Below are 17,848 nucleotides of genomic sequence, written 5' to 3' on the forward strand. Positions count from 1 at the left end.
ATTTCGATAAATAGCCAATGATTGGGGTCTTCTTTCGAACCCCACCACCACCACATAATTTCTTCCTGCATATTTGAGTGAGTCCGCCGTGTGTGTGTGTGCTTATCTTTAGGGTTGGGATGTGGTTCAGCAACACGTAAGGCACCCCATTCCGTGCCAAGGCAGCCCAGACCGATTCCACACATTCCGGTGATGAGCTCTACGTTGTTGTTGACTTTTTGCAAGGAAGACCTTCACAGGTGAGTTGATTAAGGTATTAGTTGGGTGGTGGGAACTGAAGAGTCAATTTTGATACGAGATACCAAAATGCTGGTAGGTGGATTCATCGCAGTCTTTTCTGTCTCCCTCTATGTATCGGCAGTAATCGTTACGTTATCCGCCGTGTGGTAAAGTGGAGAAATTTCAATACACCAGCTGAGTAGCAAACGCGGGCTGCGAGAGCAAAGGAAACAACTTCTGTAATGGTAGAGGATCGGTTTGGAAGACATGGATAACAAACACCGGAGAAGGTGGCGAGGTGTGTTTCACTTTTGCCACAATCCAGTGCACAGCACAATCAGCGGCGCCGAACAAGGAGAGCAAGAGCTTCGATAAGAGATTGCGTTGATTGCGAAGGATGTGTGCGATGTGAGAAGCGGATCAACGCGGTCAGCTGTCGGTTGAATTTGTTCGTAGATCAACTACATGGTAGCAGGTATCTCCAAGTCGTTAGTAGTGCAAGGTTTTGTATTTCCTAGTTAAGACTGAGATTTAATTTTCATTCAATCTTAAACAAGTGAATTTTTCACATCCCTGACTCAAGCTATCGCCACCGCCAACAGTACTGGCAGGGTTGTAATGTTGGGGATACTGAAAAGCTACCAGTGTACCAACACAAATAGAAACGACTGCTGGTCTGTGGTGCTAGCTGCAGGTGGATGGAAATCGGAAAACAATAAAATAAGGAACACGACACGAGATATACACAAGAAGCGAAGCCAGGACTATTCGAGCAGCGGTCCCTAGTGAATTAGGTCTTGAAGTGGAAAACATTTTGCTTCTCGAAACAATGTTCCTTATAGCGGTGCTGACGAATCATGTTGGCTTGCAATTAGATCAAGGGAAAATACATTATTTGATAAACTTTTGTTTTGCGTCAATGGCAAAGGAAGCGTTATTCTATTGAACTTTATAGTTCCGCAGTCGGTCAACCCTTTGTTTTGAAATCATTTGTTATTTTATACTTTTATTATACTTATTTTGGATCTCAAACTGCTTTAAAACGAAGAATTTTGAAATTTCAATGAACGAGTAATCAACAGAAAACAAATTTCAATGCATTTTCCAGCGTTGATAATCATGAAAACTGTTCTCATGCATTTTTTTGCGATATAGAGGGATAATAATTTTGCCCGTTACCGACAATTATCTGCATTTCCGATGACCGTATGATTGCATTTAAAAAAAACTTGTTGGGACGAGATTTGGACCAGCTACTTCTTACACCCAAAGTTAAAGACCGAGGGGATAGTCCTCCCGAAAAGAAATGTGAAGAAAGTACTATTTTGCGAGAGTAAAGACCTCTCGCGTGTTCATTCGTTCATTGGAACAGTTCATCCTATTGAGTGCCTTATATGAACAAATGACCGCCACTTAGTCATCGAACCATGGTGGCCCATACGGCAAAGGCTCGGTTCAATAAGCCGGAGGTCTTAGGTTCGAGTCTAGGTGCAGGTACTTTTTTTTGATAAATGAACTTTTTTGTAAAGTACTCTCTGTAATTTTGGGATTTATCCTCTCCGTTCGCACACAGTACCATTTTACTACCGAACCGTGCTTTTTATCCTCTCGTATGCCGATGCCCAGTTCTGGGTGTAGTAGGTACCGTAAAACGGGGTGACTTTGATAGCCGGGGTGACTTTGATAGGTTTGCGATTTTTCCGCAAAATGAAGAGTACAATTAAAATATGTAAGGAATGGTTTAGAAACATACTGACCGTGGTAGAGAAGTGTTCAAAGTACCTCAAGAAGAACTTTTCATAAAATTTTGACAAGTTTAAAAAGTTAGTTAACTATAGTTCAGAAAATGTTGATGAAAGTCATTATTTTAAACTTCTCAAAGTGTCTTGATTTTCTCAATGAACATGATTTTTAATCGGAAAACGGAATGCATTTTCGGATTCTTTGGAAAATTTTCCACTAGGAGAACGTTAAAAAAGTTTGTTAATAATAAATAATATGTGTTTTTGAAACACAATTAAAAAAAAATCTCCAAATTAAAAGGCAATTTCAGTTGAACAAATTTCATGTAAAATGTGAAAACTTGTGATTCGTGCTTCGAATTCAGTATAAAATGCAATATAAATCGATAATTTTACAAACAAAACTAGTTTTATCAAATTTCAGGCAAAATTCCGACTTTTTAACAATTTTACCTAAAATTTATATGTATTTTGCTAAAAAGCTTATACACTTAGTTAACTAAATATAAACATTGATTTTTTTGCTTGAAAACTATATCAGCTACTTTAGTGATGGTACATTTAGCGTACAAATAAAGTTTGAACATCTTAAATATGATTTTAACAAGAAAAACTATGACTATCAAAGTCACCCCGGAATTAAAACTAAGAATTTTTAACGTAACTATTTTTCTAAACATTATTGAAAAAACTTTTTTTCCGAAATAGTGCATGGACTTTGTGTAGTCTACCCCAGTACATGTTTTAAAAATAATACTCATGAGAAAAACCTTACCTGTTGGAAAATATTCTAAAAACAAATTGAAATCCTATCAAAGTCACCCCGGTTTACGGTAATTCAAAACAGAGCACAAACATGTTCATCTCTTTGAACAGTTGCTCGGAGATGTGCCAGCATAGAAGTGTATTAGTGAAAACCTAAGTAACATTTTAGGTATTTATCAAAGCTGTCACAACCGCTATGAAACCTATCAGCCAAAACCAACATTAAAACTACATAGTCGTAACAGCCTCCCCAGAACCCCGATAAACCTATCTTAAAACCCAAAAGGTTGTCACGGCCTGTTTATAAAACCTACATAGAAGTTTAAGGCTTTACAACTGAATCCTTACAACATCCTCAAAGCCTTGATAAAACCTTTGTTGAAACCTAGTCAGGAGTTATGAAAAATGACATTTTACGTCTTCAAGCGTCTAATGTCAATTAAGTTTTATTTTGGCAAAAAAATAAGTCTTTGACTTGCCAGATGATAAAATGGAGATGGTTTGCAAAATATTAGATTTTGATGGTATTCAAAAAAAATTTAAAGCTTATTTTTTGCAATTAGTGCCTCAAATTCAGCTGTGGTTGAAATTTTATTGATAAATGTAGGGGAGATAGAGCCAAAAAAAGTTTTTCCCATACATCGTATACGAAAACCTACTGTTACATTGGCATTGATCCAACCATTTACACAGCGACGAGATAGCCGAGCGGGTTGGGGCGCAGACTTGGTAATCTGAGTATGACTCTCGCCGGATTGATGTTATTTTTGGGGTGAGCAGATCTGATTTTTTTCTTCGATACATGCTTTTTGTGTACACGTTTTCTCATACCATATTACATGCTTTTGCTCACAAAGGTGAAGTGCATGCTTTTGCATGCGATTTTACACAGATTTTTTATACTGTGTAGTTTTTAATGTTAAAAATATGTTATTGCAATTGCAATGTGTATTTTCGTCAAATTCGTTCTCTTTTATACACTGGCCGCCTTAAATGCTTTTTCAGGAGCTTATTGTTTTAAGTAATCTTTTTGCATGCCTAATGGCTCTTGACAGCTAAAACTGCTCTGGTTTTAAAGAAGCATGCGATAAAACCGTTTGGCATGACATTGCCATTGGGTTCTCAAGACTCTATTAAAACTTTCATGAAACCTTAGTCATCTGATTTTAATTGTCACACGGTTTTATGACCGAAGCATAAAACCTTGTTAGAACCCAACTAGTAGCTTTTGCTTATTGGTTGCGATGAATGCCTAAATAACCCTATGAAGCAATCAAGATGCTACCATAAAACCTCAATAAAACTAGGTGGTGGCTAGTTTGTTTAAAAATGTTACTTGGAAACAGCACATCGCTGACACTTGGACTTGGACACAGTTTAAATGCAAACTTGCTGCAAAATATGATTTTTATACCTTTTTTTCTTTGAGTATATCAAAGAGCCCGTTTTAAAAAGATTTTTATTTTTGTGAAATTTATCATTCAAGTTTATTTTTTCCCAAAAAAAAGTGTTTCGTCAACAATTTTAATTGTTTTTGATCCACAACTCATATTCATTTCGTAATGTAATGTAATGCTAACATTTAATTTAAAAAAATCCTTTCCTGAGGAATCATCACTTTCATAGCTTTTCGCAATTTTGTAACGATGTTGCATTCCTTTTGTCCAAATAGGCCATCATGCAACAAATTTGAGGGTCAGTCGTTTAAAAAAAGCTATGCAAATTCGAAAAAATAACTCTTGAGAAGGCATTTGTCCATCGATTTGGTGTCTTGGACAAAGTTAATTTCAAGATAAGGAAGCTACAGAAAAATTATTACACATGAAAAATGTATTTTTGCAATTCTGTCGTGAAACTACTTACTTTTCCTGATATTCTTCAACGACTTATTTTAGCCACTTTTTGCTTAAACTAGAATTCGATAAGCTTATAAAATGTCCTATAACTATCTATTTTGAACATTGTTAATCCAACCTTCGCTTGCTGAAGAATGAAAATTATGAAAAATAAGTTTTCTCTACACGATGAAAAATCTGTTGCCAAAATTCATGAACGCTCGTTCACGATTTTGGGAATTGTTTTTTCTCCGTGTAAGTGCTTCTCAATTTGTTCAATCGATTATATCTTGAAAAGTTTTGTGCACTCCTCCTTTTGTTTCGTGCTTTTTCGTCGATTTGCAAACATGTAGAAAAATGCTTACATGTTGAAATTTGGTGAGATAAATATTTCAAACTTAAACTGAAGAACATCGAACAAGTTTAAAAAATAGTGGTACTGGATTGTACAGGATCAATTTGAATCTCGGTGGAATGAGTTGGTAACATTTTGTTGAGCTCATTTTTATACAAAACTTGTTTTCATAAACAGGTCACCTATCAAGATTCCCGCGGCCTTCAGAAAAGATACACAATCTATAATCTTCAATAATTGACGACACTCACCCGACTGGCTTCCGCCGGCGATCTGCCGCATCTCCTTGGTGAACCCGCGCGCCCCAAACTGGCAGGACAGGTCGTGCAGGGTGCGGGGCTCGCCGCGGTCCAGCAGCCGCTCCAGAAAGAACAGCAACGTCATGTTGCGGGCCATCTCGTACTCCATCGACTCCATCGTCGTGGCTGGCGAAGTTCTGCGTCCGAACTACCGTCACTATTCGCCGCCGTAACTCACGGACCTGGTCGTCGTCGTCGTCGTTACTTAATCCTAGTTACAGCTGCTCTGCCAGTGTCCGTGGTCCCCGTTAGCTGTCGTCGTAACCCCCGTGTGTGAGATTCCGCGTGGTCTTTGTCGTCGTCGTCAGCTGGTCGATCTGCGCGTTCGTCTGATATAAATTATTGAATTTCAATTACACACGACGGACGCGTCTTCGCTGCACTGTACTGCACTGCACACACTGTTTTAGGTGATGGCGGTGGTCGTCGTCGTGGCTCAACCACTTGCGCACCGTTCGCGCATCACTTGGTATTTGTGTGTCGGCACACCACACTTCGGGGGAGCTACACTTTCGCGTACTGCGGGGTTTCGGACTTTTTCTTCTTTCTGCCACACGGGACTGCACACACAATATTCTCGCGGTGGGTCTGTCTCGCTTAAGGGGGAGCTCTGCTGCCGATGCTTCTGGGTAGGTCAGTGTGGGTGAGAAAAGTGAGCAATATTCTTTTCGCAAAGTTCTTCTAGTGAGTGTATTTGTTTTAACGATTGCAGGGTTGTTGCGGAAAATCTATTATAATTAAACTGATCAAATTTATTTTTTTTAACATAATTTAGAGAAAGTTTGAAAAATATAAATAAATGCAACACTTAGAGATTGAAATGAAATTTTGATTGATAGAGAGTCCAGACTCCATATCCGAAGCCTTTGAGTAATCAAATCATGAAAACACTAAATTTCATATATTTTTATTTCAGAATTCATAACAACAATAATTTTATAAAATTCTCTTATGACCAAATATCGGCCAAAAATTTCGTTCTTGACATGATACCACGTATAAAGATCCTCCATGAAAGATAGTGCAGACTTGACCACAAGAAAAAAAAAAATCAATATCAATGTTGAGATAATCATCAGAAACCGAAAAAGCTTCGTGCATTATTGTCACTTCTCAGATGATCTGATCGTGCATTCTTGACACACCCCGAAAATTACTGCAAGTGCGACAACTGGCCAAAGAGATTTCAGGTCAGAACGCGTTTGACACACGTAAATGCACGACTTCTGTAAACATTTGTAATTATAACTCGGGACTCCGGCAACCAAATTCCACCAAACTTCGGTACAATGCACAGAATGGTCAGCCAAACAAATCGTGTTTATTATTGTTTACAATGCGTGCTCTATTTTTTGTTTATTCATGCTCTAAAATTCGAAGGCGTTTTTATAGAAACATCAAAAAGCGGCGTGCGACAGGATAATTACATAGAAATTATGAATTTGTCAATTTCATCCGTTTATACCCTTTTAACACTTTCTGGCCTGAATTTTCAAAAAAATATTTTTTGAGTTAATGATGGGAAAATGATTCTTATGACCATACGAAAATTATAGACTAGTTTTGGAAATATTGATTTCTGGGTCATATATGACCCATCAGGCCTGAAAGGGTGAAAATGCAAGTTTGGCAAAAATAAGAATCTTGTAAACGAACCTTTAAATAATTGTGAAACGGAGTTATTTTCAATTTTCGTTTTGTAAAAGGTATAAATGGATGAAAAAAACTTTTTAATACACGTTTCTATTTTGTAATTAGCTCAGAAACCAGAATTTGATAAAATTATCATCAGAAAATGTCCGCTACAAACTCCAGGTCAAATCGATGGAAAATATATTTGAGTTATAAAATACACAAAAATACATCTTTTATGTCAGAAAAATGGTTTAATTTTACCTCTGGAAATGTGTAATTTTACCACTTTTCTGGTGTAATGTCACTTTTTCAGTCTAAATTGAGGTAAAATTACTTTATAAAAGAGGTGATATTCAACCTTCCAAAATTACAGCTTCCATATTTACATAATTTTTTTTCACACTCCAATTTTTGCCTTCCTCAGCTTACTGAGAAAATGTCTGTGCGTGTGTTTGTCTGTAAGTCCGTGTACCGAAAAAAATGCACTCGATTATCTCCGGACTGAATGAACCGATTTGGACCGTTCTGGGCTCATTCGATCCGTCTTGGAGTTTCACAAGACTCTAGTTGATATTATGAAGTTTTAAAAAGCACTTCACATGTTATGCTGAAAACGTTACTTAATCCACCCTTAGGTGGTTGGTGCCTTCCTCTCATTCAAAGGGTAATGCTATCCAAAATAGACACGCTCGTGAGAAGGTCTTTAAATTACCTATCGAAAGATAGGTCGCATGATATATTTGGAATACGTTTTCATCTAAATATCTGAGAACTAGCCTCCAAAAAGTGTATAAATAACTCTTAAGTGCTTATAACTTTTGATAGGGTTGTCAGATCTTCAATGTTTTAGACGCATTGGAAAGGTCTTTTGATTACCTGTTCAACGACGGGTTGCATGATAGATCCGGACAACGTTTTCATCGTGATATCTGAGATCCGGCTTCCAAAAAGTGCATAAATAACACTTAATTGCTAATAACTTTTGATAGGGTTGTCAGATCTTCAATGTATTGGTCGCGTTGGAAAGGTCTTTTAAATACCTTTCTAAAAATGTATAACATGCTGGGGTTTTTTTTTTTTACAAAACCACCCTTTTTACAATCTTCCGGACTATAGTCAAAATCGTTTTTTTAGCATAACTTTTGAAGTACTTTACTAAACTTCATAATTTTCAATAGGGACTTATGGGACCCCAAGACGAATCGAATGAGACCAAAACGGTCCAAATCGGTTAAGCCAGTGCTGAGATAATCGAGTGCATATTTTTTGGTGCACAGACCCACATCCCTACACACACACACACACACAGACATTTGCTCAGAATTCGATTCTGAGTCGATAGGTATACATGAAGGTGGGTCTAGGAGGTCTAATTCAGAAGTTCAGTTTTCGAGTGATTTTATAGCCTTTCCTCAGTAAGGTGAGGAAGGCAAAAACGATTTTAACAAAAGCCCAGAAGATTGTAAAAAGGGAGGTTTTCGTAAGAAATCCCGTCATGCTATACATTTTTCATTATATCAATGTGAGAAAGGCTTCAACTACCTTAGGGTGGATTAAGTAACATTTTTTAAAAAGGTTGTTAAGAATTCAAAACTCAAAACTTGACATTTGAAAAATATTATTTCATACTAAAAATAAACCAAAGTGATTTCGTAACAACCCTGCAATTGAAAATGTTGATAGCTTCCGAAAGACTTACTTATTTGAGCAGCTCTCACGTTTTTTTTGCAAATACTTTCAAATTTTAATTACAGCCACACGATATGTATTATCTAATATTGTTAGCAATTAATTGAGCTTATTCGAGAACTTGATGTTCTCTTAATCAAAAATGAGCTTAATCCACTTAATCACGTGCACCTGCCACACAATCAAAGTCGCGTTCGCAGACGATTTCTTGACCTTTCTCCACACTTCTTCTCTCTTCGGTGACGGTGGGCGGCAGCAACCAACAACAGTACCAAATTCGATCTCGATAGGGTAATTTGCCACGATTTGATCCTCGCGTCGGGGATTGGAGTGCCGTGAAATCGCACAGTTTTCACTCGATCAAATAAACACAGGAGAAAAAAAAAGATCAAACCACTCGCACTTTCAAAAGCAACAACCAATAAATATCGAACAACGAATAGTAACAAAAAAAGAAAAGAAACACTTTATAAGAAAATCGAACACGAAAAAAACGCACACACAGGAGATGACGACGACCTCCTTTCGTTTCGTTGCTGGGGTTGTGGCAACCTCGGCAACAACAACAACACGCGGAGAAAAAAAAAGAGTTATTGTTGCTGAATATCGCGACTCTTCTCAGTACCAGGCAGTAGCACAACGCACAACACTGCTGGGCGGGTGACGACTCACGAGACGACAGGTCCTCTTTCCACGACGCACCGAGACCGAATCAATCAACAAAACTGTCTTTTGGTGCTGGCCGAGCGAGTCAAACTAGAGAGCCTGGAGCTTATTAGAGAACGGACATCTCAAACCAAAAGTACCAATCGAAGCACGACAACTGTCAAACGGAGGTACCAATCGAGCATAAGACAAAGGATTTTGCTCGATTGGTACCTCCTTTTGACAGTTCTCGTGATTCGATTGGTACTTTTGGTTTGAGATGTCCGTTCTCTAATAAGCTCTAGGCTCTCTAAGTCAAACGCATCGCGAGTGAGTTGAGGTGGTGTTGGTGCAGTGTGTGTGTTTGTGTGCGAGACAGAGAGAGGGAGAGCGTGCCAACACAGTGAAAATTTTCCAAAAGAATTTTCCTTTTACACCTGACATTAGAGTGTGGCAGTGTTGCTAGATAATCAATTTTTACTCAAAATAAAACAATTTTAATTTTTATATAAGTTTCATAATTCAATCAAAACCATTGTGTATACTATTATTGAAAGTTGTGAAAAACCAATTAAACCAACAAACTTGCGAAAACCTCTATACTCTCAATGATTTAAACGTAAATCGTAAACATCTAGACTGTTGGAAAAAATGATAAAGATTTCTGAAAGATTTTTTTCCAATTTTTTCAGTAAAAACCTAGGATAAAAATATGTTTTAAAGAATGAATTGATAAGGGACCATCCACAAACCACGTGGACATTTTTTTGGAAATCTCAACCCCCACCCCCCCTCGTGGACAATTGTCCATACAAAAAAAAATCTTTTTTGTATGGATCGTGGACAATCGCCATACCCCCCCCCCCCCCCCCCCTAAAGTGTCCACGTGGTTTATGGATGGTCCCTAAAGAAAAAAGATAAAACATAACCATTAGAAAATCTAAAATTTAGCAGCACTTCCACATCATCTGACAGGTATCTATTTTCCATCCTCTCTCTTTCTCCCACTCGCGATTATATCGTATCGGTCGCCATTTTGAATTTATCGCACGATTCGAGAACATACACTACCACACCTGCACACATTCCACCACACCGCTACACTTGTAATAATGAGCCACGAAATCGTACGCAATTTTACGGATTCGAGTCCATCGGAATGTTGCGTGTTTTCCAGTTGGAATATTCACTAAAATCCTAACAAATATTTCGTCCCTAAATCGCGAACCAATTGGCACCAATCAATCGCCCACAGTAGGCCACTTTTCGTCACTTTGCACTACCTCACGAGTCGGGGAAACCAAAAACTCGGCAGGCCACGATCTGCGACCGATGATGACGACGCGAAAGCAAATGCACTACTAATGAAGCCGAAACGAATATACGCAAACATCTGACACGACGACGATATTCATTCATAACACGTGTTGGTGGGTGTTGGAGAACTATCCACACACACACATACATACACACAGCTGCTGTGGTTTGAACCGGGACTTTGGTGAGCGGCGAGCGAGCGCGGCTGCTCTCAACAAAACGGTTCTGTGCGTGCGGTTGTGGTTGTGCGGGATTTTTGTTTGTTTACATTTTGCCTAGAGCTGTCAGGTGAATTCAAGGTGGCTTTTAAACGAGGTGATGCGCGGTAATCGCTTGAAAAGTGTAAAATGAATGAATTTTATTAAACACGGCCGATTAAATATATTTTTTAAAAGTTTGTGTCACTTCCACTTATTTTTAAAATAAGCATTAAAATTTAAGGGAGCATTTTTTTTGCAATCAATCGAACACAAAATGAAATATCAAAAGAAGCTATTTTGCATCTTTGGGAGCGTTCTTTTATTACGTAACGCGAAAAATCGGACTTTTAGACCCCCTCCCCCCCCTCGTAACAAAATTTCCATACAAATTTAAAAAAATTTGTATGGAGCGTAACACGGCCTCCGACCCCCCCTCCCCCCCTACTTCGTTACGTAATAAAAGAACGCTCCCTTTAGTTTTCCATAGGTACTAGACGCCACACAATATCTAGTCGTACAAAATGAGCATTTGAATATTCCAACATCTGTATCTTGATAAAAGATTATCTGATCGGTTTGGTATCTTCAACAAATTGTATGTCAGGACTTGAAAAAATGTAATCGGACAAAAATGCTGAGTTTTCAATGTTCACTAAACATGCACTTTTCGATATTTTTTATCGAAAAAAAGGCAAAACAAAATCCAATATTGCCCAACTAAATGTAAAACTGCAGTTTCCATTTAGACTTTGTTGCTAAGAAACAGTATCGTAAAACAGGGTGACTTTGATAGCCGGGGAGACTTTGATAAGTTCCTTTGTTGCTGTGAATAACTTTGACTATCAAAGTCACCCCGCAATTCAAAATAAGAATTATCAACGCAACTATTTTTTAGAACTATTGAAAAAATCGGAATTTTTTTTTTCAAAAACAGTGAATGGACCTTGTGTGGACCTTGAAATGGACCTTGTGTGTGCTCCAGTATATGTTTTTACAATAATAATCTTGAGAAAAGTCTCAACAGTTGGAAAATGTTCCAAAACTGGTTACAGTTTTTTAAAGCTTAAATTTAGTGAAAAATGAGAATTTCTCGGTGTCATCTAATAAGTCCTGCCCTCATTTTTTACTCGCGATATTTTGGAAACTACAGTCCAGACTCGATTATCCGAAGCCTCGATTATTCGAAGGTTTGTATGGAACATCGGATAATACAATCACATGTTCAAAAATGTGAACCTGATGAAAATTCACCAAAAACTGATGAAAATTCACCAGTCAGGCCGCTGCAAATATTTTTGAATCTTTTGTCACTCGGCTCTGACCAAAGCCGAGGGGGGCGGGCAAAAAAAAATATGAAAATTGAAATTACAAGCCTACATTTCAACATTTGGATGAAAAAAGTGTTTTCAAATGCACGCTTTTCAGTCCAGACCGAAAATGCATGAATAACCGTTGCACAGTGTTTTCTGACGTGTTTATAATCGATTTTATTTTTTTTCAATGATTTTTTTATTTTTAACTATGTTTAACATCAACTAAAGTATAAAACATTAATTTCTACAAAATATCAACCAATACTTATGCATGTACCAGTTTGTTATACCTTCTCAAACCTCAATTTGATTTTCAGCCCATTGAAATATTTCAATATGATGTTCTCTATCAATTTTGATTTTTGATTTGAGATTTGTTCAAGAAGTAAATTTAAAACAACTACCTGTTTAAATATTATTTGGCAATTCAACTTATTGAACAAAATTTGCTTAAATTGAAACATTTCACTGTTCATGATCCGTGCTTTTTTATTCACGGACGGCCCAAGCAGTGGTCACGTGCTTTTAACTGTCAAACATCTCAAACTGTCAGTGACTTAAAACATGATCATCATAAAATATTGATTTTTGTTTGAGAACTTCACGCTAAGAAATTTCTCGATAGTAATGTATTAAAAAGTTACGTAAACATCTCGAAAACATGTCGATCTTCCGAAGTAAGGCCGTCCTGGGCCTCAGCGCCGTCGGAACGCTGGTCGGATGTGGCGCTCTGCTAAAGTAAGTAACAAAATCCGTCCAACATATTGTTACGAAACCAAAACCGTCCCAAACTAATTACAGGGACTACATGCAGGGAGCGCGCTTCCAGCGTCCGGATATCCGAGCGGACGGCAAGGTGGTGGTCATCACCGGGGCCAACACCGGAATCGGCAAGGAAACCGCGATGGCGCTGGCCCGGCGAGGAGCCCACGTTTACATGGCCTGCCGGGATTTGAAAAAGTGCGAGGAGGCACGCCAGGAGATCGTGCTGGAAACCCAAAACGGGCAGGTGTTCTGCCGGGAGTGCGACCTGGCATCGCTACAGTCGGTGCGGAAGTTTGTTAAACAGTGAGTATACTCAGAATAAATTCTTTTAAGCAATTCCCCACGAAAACAGCATGAATCGAAAAAAAAGTTCTCCGATCGGGCTCAAAATTTTTCTGGGGGTTCCTTGGCCAAAAAATTAGACCCGTATTTTTTGTTTGGCCATTAGGGTGACCTACGCCGTGTTTGGGGTGGTCTGAAAAATGGGCTTTTTCGTCATTTTTCTCAAAAACCACTTTTTTCAAAAAATCATATCTCCGCGCCATTCAATCTTGAGCGCAAACGAAAGGATATTAGACAGGCTTTTAAGGAAAAATAGTTCAAAGTTTCAAATATCTAGCCTGACATTTGAAAAAGTCAAACGAAAACTTCAAATGCTCTTTTGAAGGTCTCGGGAACAAAGCGCTTATGTCTGAAAATATTTTTATCAGATTCCTCGGAAAATTTTACATAATATATCAAAAAAAATGGCGAAGTTATGTTTTCAATATTCCGAGATACGATTTAAAAAAAATAAAACTGGGTTTTTCTACGCGCCACGCGCAAAAATGGGAAAATGCCGAAAACGGATAAAAATCGACTTTTTTCACTAAAACTGCGATAACTTGAAAATTTCAGCGATGACCTATACATGTTTGGGTACCAAAAGTTTTGAAGTTATCGAAGTTTTAGTGAAAAAAGTATTTTTTTTTCGCCGTTTTCGTAATTTTCCCATGTTTGCACTTGGCGCGTCGAAAACCCCAGTTTTTACAGTAAACAATATTTTAAGTTTTCATACGACCTTTTCAAATGTTAAGCTAGATTTTTGAAACTTCTTACTATTTATTCCAAACAGCCAAACTAATTACATTTCTTTTGCGTCTAAGACAGCTAAAATAGGATTGAATGGCGTGGAGATATGATTTTTTTGAAAAAGTGTTTTTTTGCGAAAAATGACGACAATGGCAATTATTTGGACCACCCTAACACGGCGTAGGTCACCCTAATGGCCAAACAAGAAAATACGGTTGTAATTATTTTGTCCAAGGAACCCCCAGAAAAATTTTGAGCCCGATCGGAGAACTTTTTTTTTTCGAATCATGCTGTTTTGTCTTATTTTTTGGTAGTTTTTTTGTCTGACTTAGTGCTGTTTTGGAAACCGATTTGAATGTTGTTAAAATCCTTTTTGTTTAAATTCTTTATTGGCTTTTGTTTGAGTATCAATAATACAATTTTATAATGTAATGTTTCTTTCAAATGTTTTTTGTTTAGGCGTAATTTCCATGATTGGATTCAGTGTATTTCTTTACTTAACTTTAATGAAAAGTGACTGATGATTTATCCCTATAAGATTCTATTTTTTTTTGCAAATGCATACTAAATTTTATTTTTTCGTTTTTGAAATTGCCTCAATGCAAAGTATACAATGATTTCTGTCACACAAACCATCCCGCTTATAATTAAACCAAGTGTCACTATCGTCCAAGCCAAATGTAGATCTTCCAAATTCAGCATTTCATCTAGCGTTGTTGAATACGACTTAAGCCGTTTGATGAACGGGAATAAACCCGCCTGCATTCCGTATCTCCAGAGTCCACTTTCGATTAGAACAGCCTGCGTATGGTCTAGCACCTCTGCCAGTGGGCTTCGGTAAGCCAACAAGTATGCTGGAGTATACATCACAATAGACTGCTCCAGAATCTCGTAGCGGTTAAATTTGTTTACAGCGTCAAAATAGAGGGGCAAAATATCCTCCGCAGTTGATCGAGTGCTGACGTAGGCATGAGCTCTGTCCATTGTGTAATTCTCTCCACTGATATTGACGAGAGAGTGGGCCAACATTGGAATGTTGAACATTATACCATCGTGTGCTAAATTTACCTTAATCTTAAGATTCGATTTTGCTAGATCTTGCATCGTCCGAATGTGCCTCGATGTTGGACGACTTGCTATGAATGACATCAGCTTTGATTCGTAGGCGCAGGTCATCACAAACATCAGTGCAATGACTGAAAATAGCCACAAACACTTAGTAGAATGGGATCATTACGTAGTATGTTAGGACACAGTTGGTATACGGCTTGGAGTATGGTGAAAAGCACTAGCAGAACAATCCAAACCTCCCAATTGTATGGCAAGAAAAACAACTCGTAGATTTTCAGTTGAAATTTGGGTACCACAATTACTTTTTGCTCTGGTAAGTTTGAAAAGAGAACTGTTATATCTTCGAAAGTGCTCACCGATAGTTGGTATGGTCCGGTGATAATATCTATATTTTTGCTTAAGAAAAAATCAAAAAAAGCCGGATCAAGAAGGTTCTTATGCGATGAGTGATGTTTGTTTTTATACAATGATGTGTTCATCATACGACTTGTTTCTTCTAACCAATAAATTACCACATGCGGGTGATATGCATCAACTGACGATAAAATCGTTATGGGCCGACCAAGACTACGGAAAGGTGAACGTCGGTACAGCAAACTAGGTTGAGGAAGTTTGACAGACGTTCCATTGTAAATCATTTTACAGTTTTCAAGGGTCACATAAATCGCGTTGTAGAATTTCAATCTTCCGATAACTTTCGGAAAATGATTCCTCAGACAATATGGTGTAAAAACAATCACTTTAGAACTTGGATCGAAGGCTCGAAAAGTTGTGGCAAATATTTCAAAACAAAAATTTGGACCTCCGTAAACAACTAGTAGCGTCACTTTTGAGGGCATCTTCCCAATACTTGCTAATGGCAGGTTACAATCCATCACTAGTTTGGATACAAACACCAGCTCTGATTTTGGGAGTGTCCTTTCCAGAACAGGATAGTGTTCATTCAGGCCAAAATCAAAGAATACAACTCGCGGAACTCCGCGTTCAACGTTGCTACTTAAATGCTGGATCAGAGACACGGTGTACTCTACAGTTTCCTGGGGTGAGCCTAACGAACCGATGAGTGGCCAGGTAACCGTGGCCAACAGAATGCGTCCTAACAACTTCATTGTTCGTGTTGGAGTGTTGGCTGCACTTGTTCACAGCGATTGAAAGGACTCGTGTCGATAATGTTGGTGTTTGGAGGGCAACATGATTAATTATGCACTGTTAACAAATTGCACAACAGTTTCACATAGGGGAAATATTCAATACCCATTTTAATCAAACTAAGCCGTTCGACCAATTCGCATCACTTTTGCCGTTTTCCGCTATAAAACCAACATTTTCAGATGTATCAACAATCAAGTGTTGCTGCTCACTTTAATTTTATTACTTTGGAACAGTCAAAAACACTTTATTTAAGCTGTAATTCATGATCAAAATGCTGATAGGCCGATAATAGAAATAGGCTGAGAAAGGGTATAGTTCCCCTACTTAGTTTGATGTTGTTAAATGTTTGTTTTTGTGATTCATCAAAATCAAATGTATATCCAAATGGACGAATCCAAACTAACAGTGAATCATTTCCCCATTTCAGATTCAAACTCGAGCAAAACCGTTTGGACATCCTGGTGAATAATGCCGGAGTTATGCGCTGCCCACGTTCCCTCACCAAAGAAGGCATCGAACTGCAGCTCGGAGTGAATCACATGGGCCACTTCCTGCTCACGAATCTTCTCCTAGATCAACTCAAACTGTCCGCCCCGTCCCGTATCGTTGTCCTGTCTAGCATCGCTCACACCCGGGCTAAAATCAACGTGCAAGATTTGAACAGCGTCCAAAGTTACGATCCCGCCAATGCGTACGAGCAGAGCAAACTGGCGAACGTCCTGTTCACGCGCGAACTGGCCAAACGTCTCGAGGGAACCGGCGTCACGGTCAACGCCGTCCATCCGGGCATCGTGGACACCGACCTGATGCGCCACATGGGCCTGTTCAACAGCTGGTTCTCGAGCTTCCTCATCAAGCCGTTCGTGTGGCCATTCCTCAAGTCGGCGGCTTCGGGGGCGCAAACTACGCTGCACGTGGCGCTTCATCCGCAGCTGGAGAAGGTATCCGGACAGTACTTTAGCGATTGCGCACCGAAGGACGTGGCCGAGCAGGCGAAGGACGACCAGCTGGCGAAGTGGCTGTGGGCCGTTAGCGACAAGTGGACGGGCACGCTGACCGGAACGGCTGCCGTTTCCTGACAGCGGATTGTCAAGAAGAGCAACAGCAAAGACATCATCATTTTCAGCGAGCCAGGGTTGGCGGAGTGATGTGCTGGGGATTCAGTCATGAACTTTGAATCGATGGAAGTCTAGAACTAATGGTTTGTACGCAAATTGTTTGAAAACACAATTAACACAATTAACACAAAAATGTTAATAATTTCGCAATTTATATAACAGAAACCAAGAAATAAAAAAAAAAATATAACGACTGGCATTTCTAGTCTTAAACAAGCAAATAGGATGGCATGTTAGTAAGAAGTAGACGTTTAAGAACCGCACGAATGGCTCTCAAAAATGATGTATGTATTTGCAAAAATATTAAAATAAGTTTAAAACGATTGTTCATATACTTCTCTTCTTTGTACGATGACCATTCATCAGAATTCCTGGATTTAATTTTCTGTTACACTGTGATCAACGGTGTTCTCTGATGTTTGTAATAATAACAATGTATTGATTTTTTTTAGAGAGTTGTTAAACAATCTTAGTAGGCGATGGTCAATGCACAGTGGTCCAGATCGCAAAACTAGGAAAAATGGATTTTCCGTAAAATTTCGAAGTTTTGGAGCTTTGGTGTCTTCAGAAGAGTTGTTGCATATGGAAAGGGGCAACTTTTGTTTTGGTTGGAAGCTAACTTTTCAGGAATATTTTTGGGATTTTTTTTGTCTTGTA

General features: G+C 38.5%; 2 protein-coding genes across 10 annotated transcripts in view; one reads left to right on the top strand and one right to left on the bottom strand.

Moving 5' to 3' along the window:
• The window catches only part of LOC120418858 (uncharacterized), a 64,916-nt gene extending 54,367 nt beyond the window's left edge, over positions 1-10,549 (bottom strand). For 2 of the 9 annotated variants that reach the window (XM_039581392.2, XM_039581391.2), the window contains exons 1-2: positions 8,550-9,255; positions 5,168-5,840 (exon numbers count right to left, since the gene is read on the bottom strand). In XM_039581392.2, the coding sequence (XP_039437326.1) occupies positions 5,168-5,333 (166 nt within the window). In that variant the 5' untranslated portion in view covers positions 5,334-5,840; positions 8,550-9,255. Of the gene's footprint in view, positions 1-5,167; positions 5,841-8,549; positions 9,257-10,467 lie in introns of those variants that run through there. The other 7 variants (XM_039581385.2, XM_039581389.2, XM_052709463.1 and 4 more) reach the window with 7 other exon arrangements.
• A 2,003-nt stretch (positions 10,550-12,552) lies between these two features.
• LOC120418894 (retinol dehydrogenase 13-like) lies at positions 12,553-17,515 on the top strand. The gene is made up of 3 exons (XM_039581425.2): positions 12,553-12,752; positions 12,816-13,082; positions 16,501-17,515. The coding sequence occupies exons 1-3, from the start codon at positions 12,676-12,678 to the stop codon at positions 17,150-17,152; spliced, it is 996 nt and encodes a 331-aa protein (XP_039437359.1). The 5' UTR covers positions 12,553-12,675; the 3' UTR covers positions 17,153-17,515.
• The last annotated feature ends 333 nt before the right edge of the window (positions 17,516-17,848 follow it).

This window comes from Culex pipiens, chromosome 3, assembly GCF_016801865.2.
Source record: "Culex pipiens pallens isolate TS chromosome 3, TS_CPP_V2, whole genome shotgun sequence".
Taxonomy (NCBI): domain Eukaryota; kingdom Metazoa; phylum Arthropoda; class Insecta; order Diptera; family Culicidae; genus Culex; species Culex pipiens.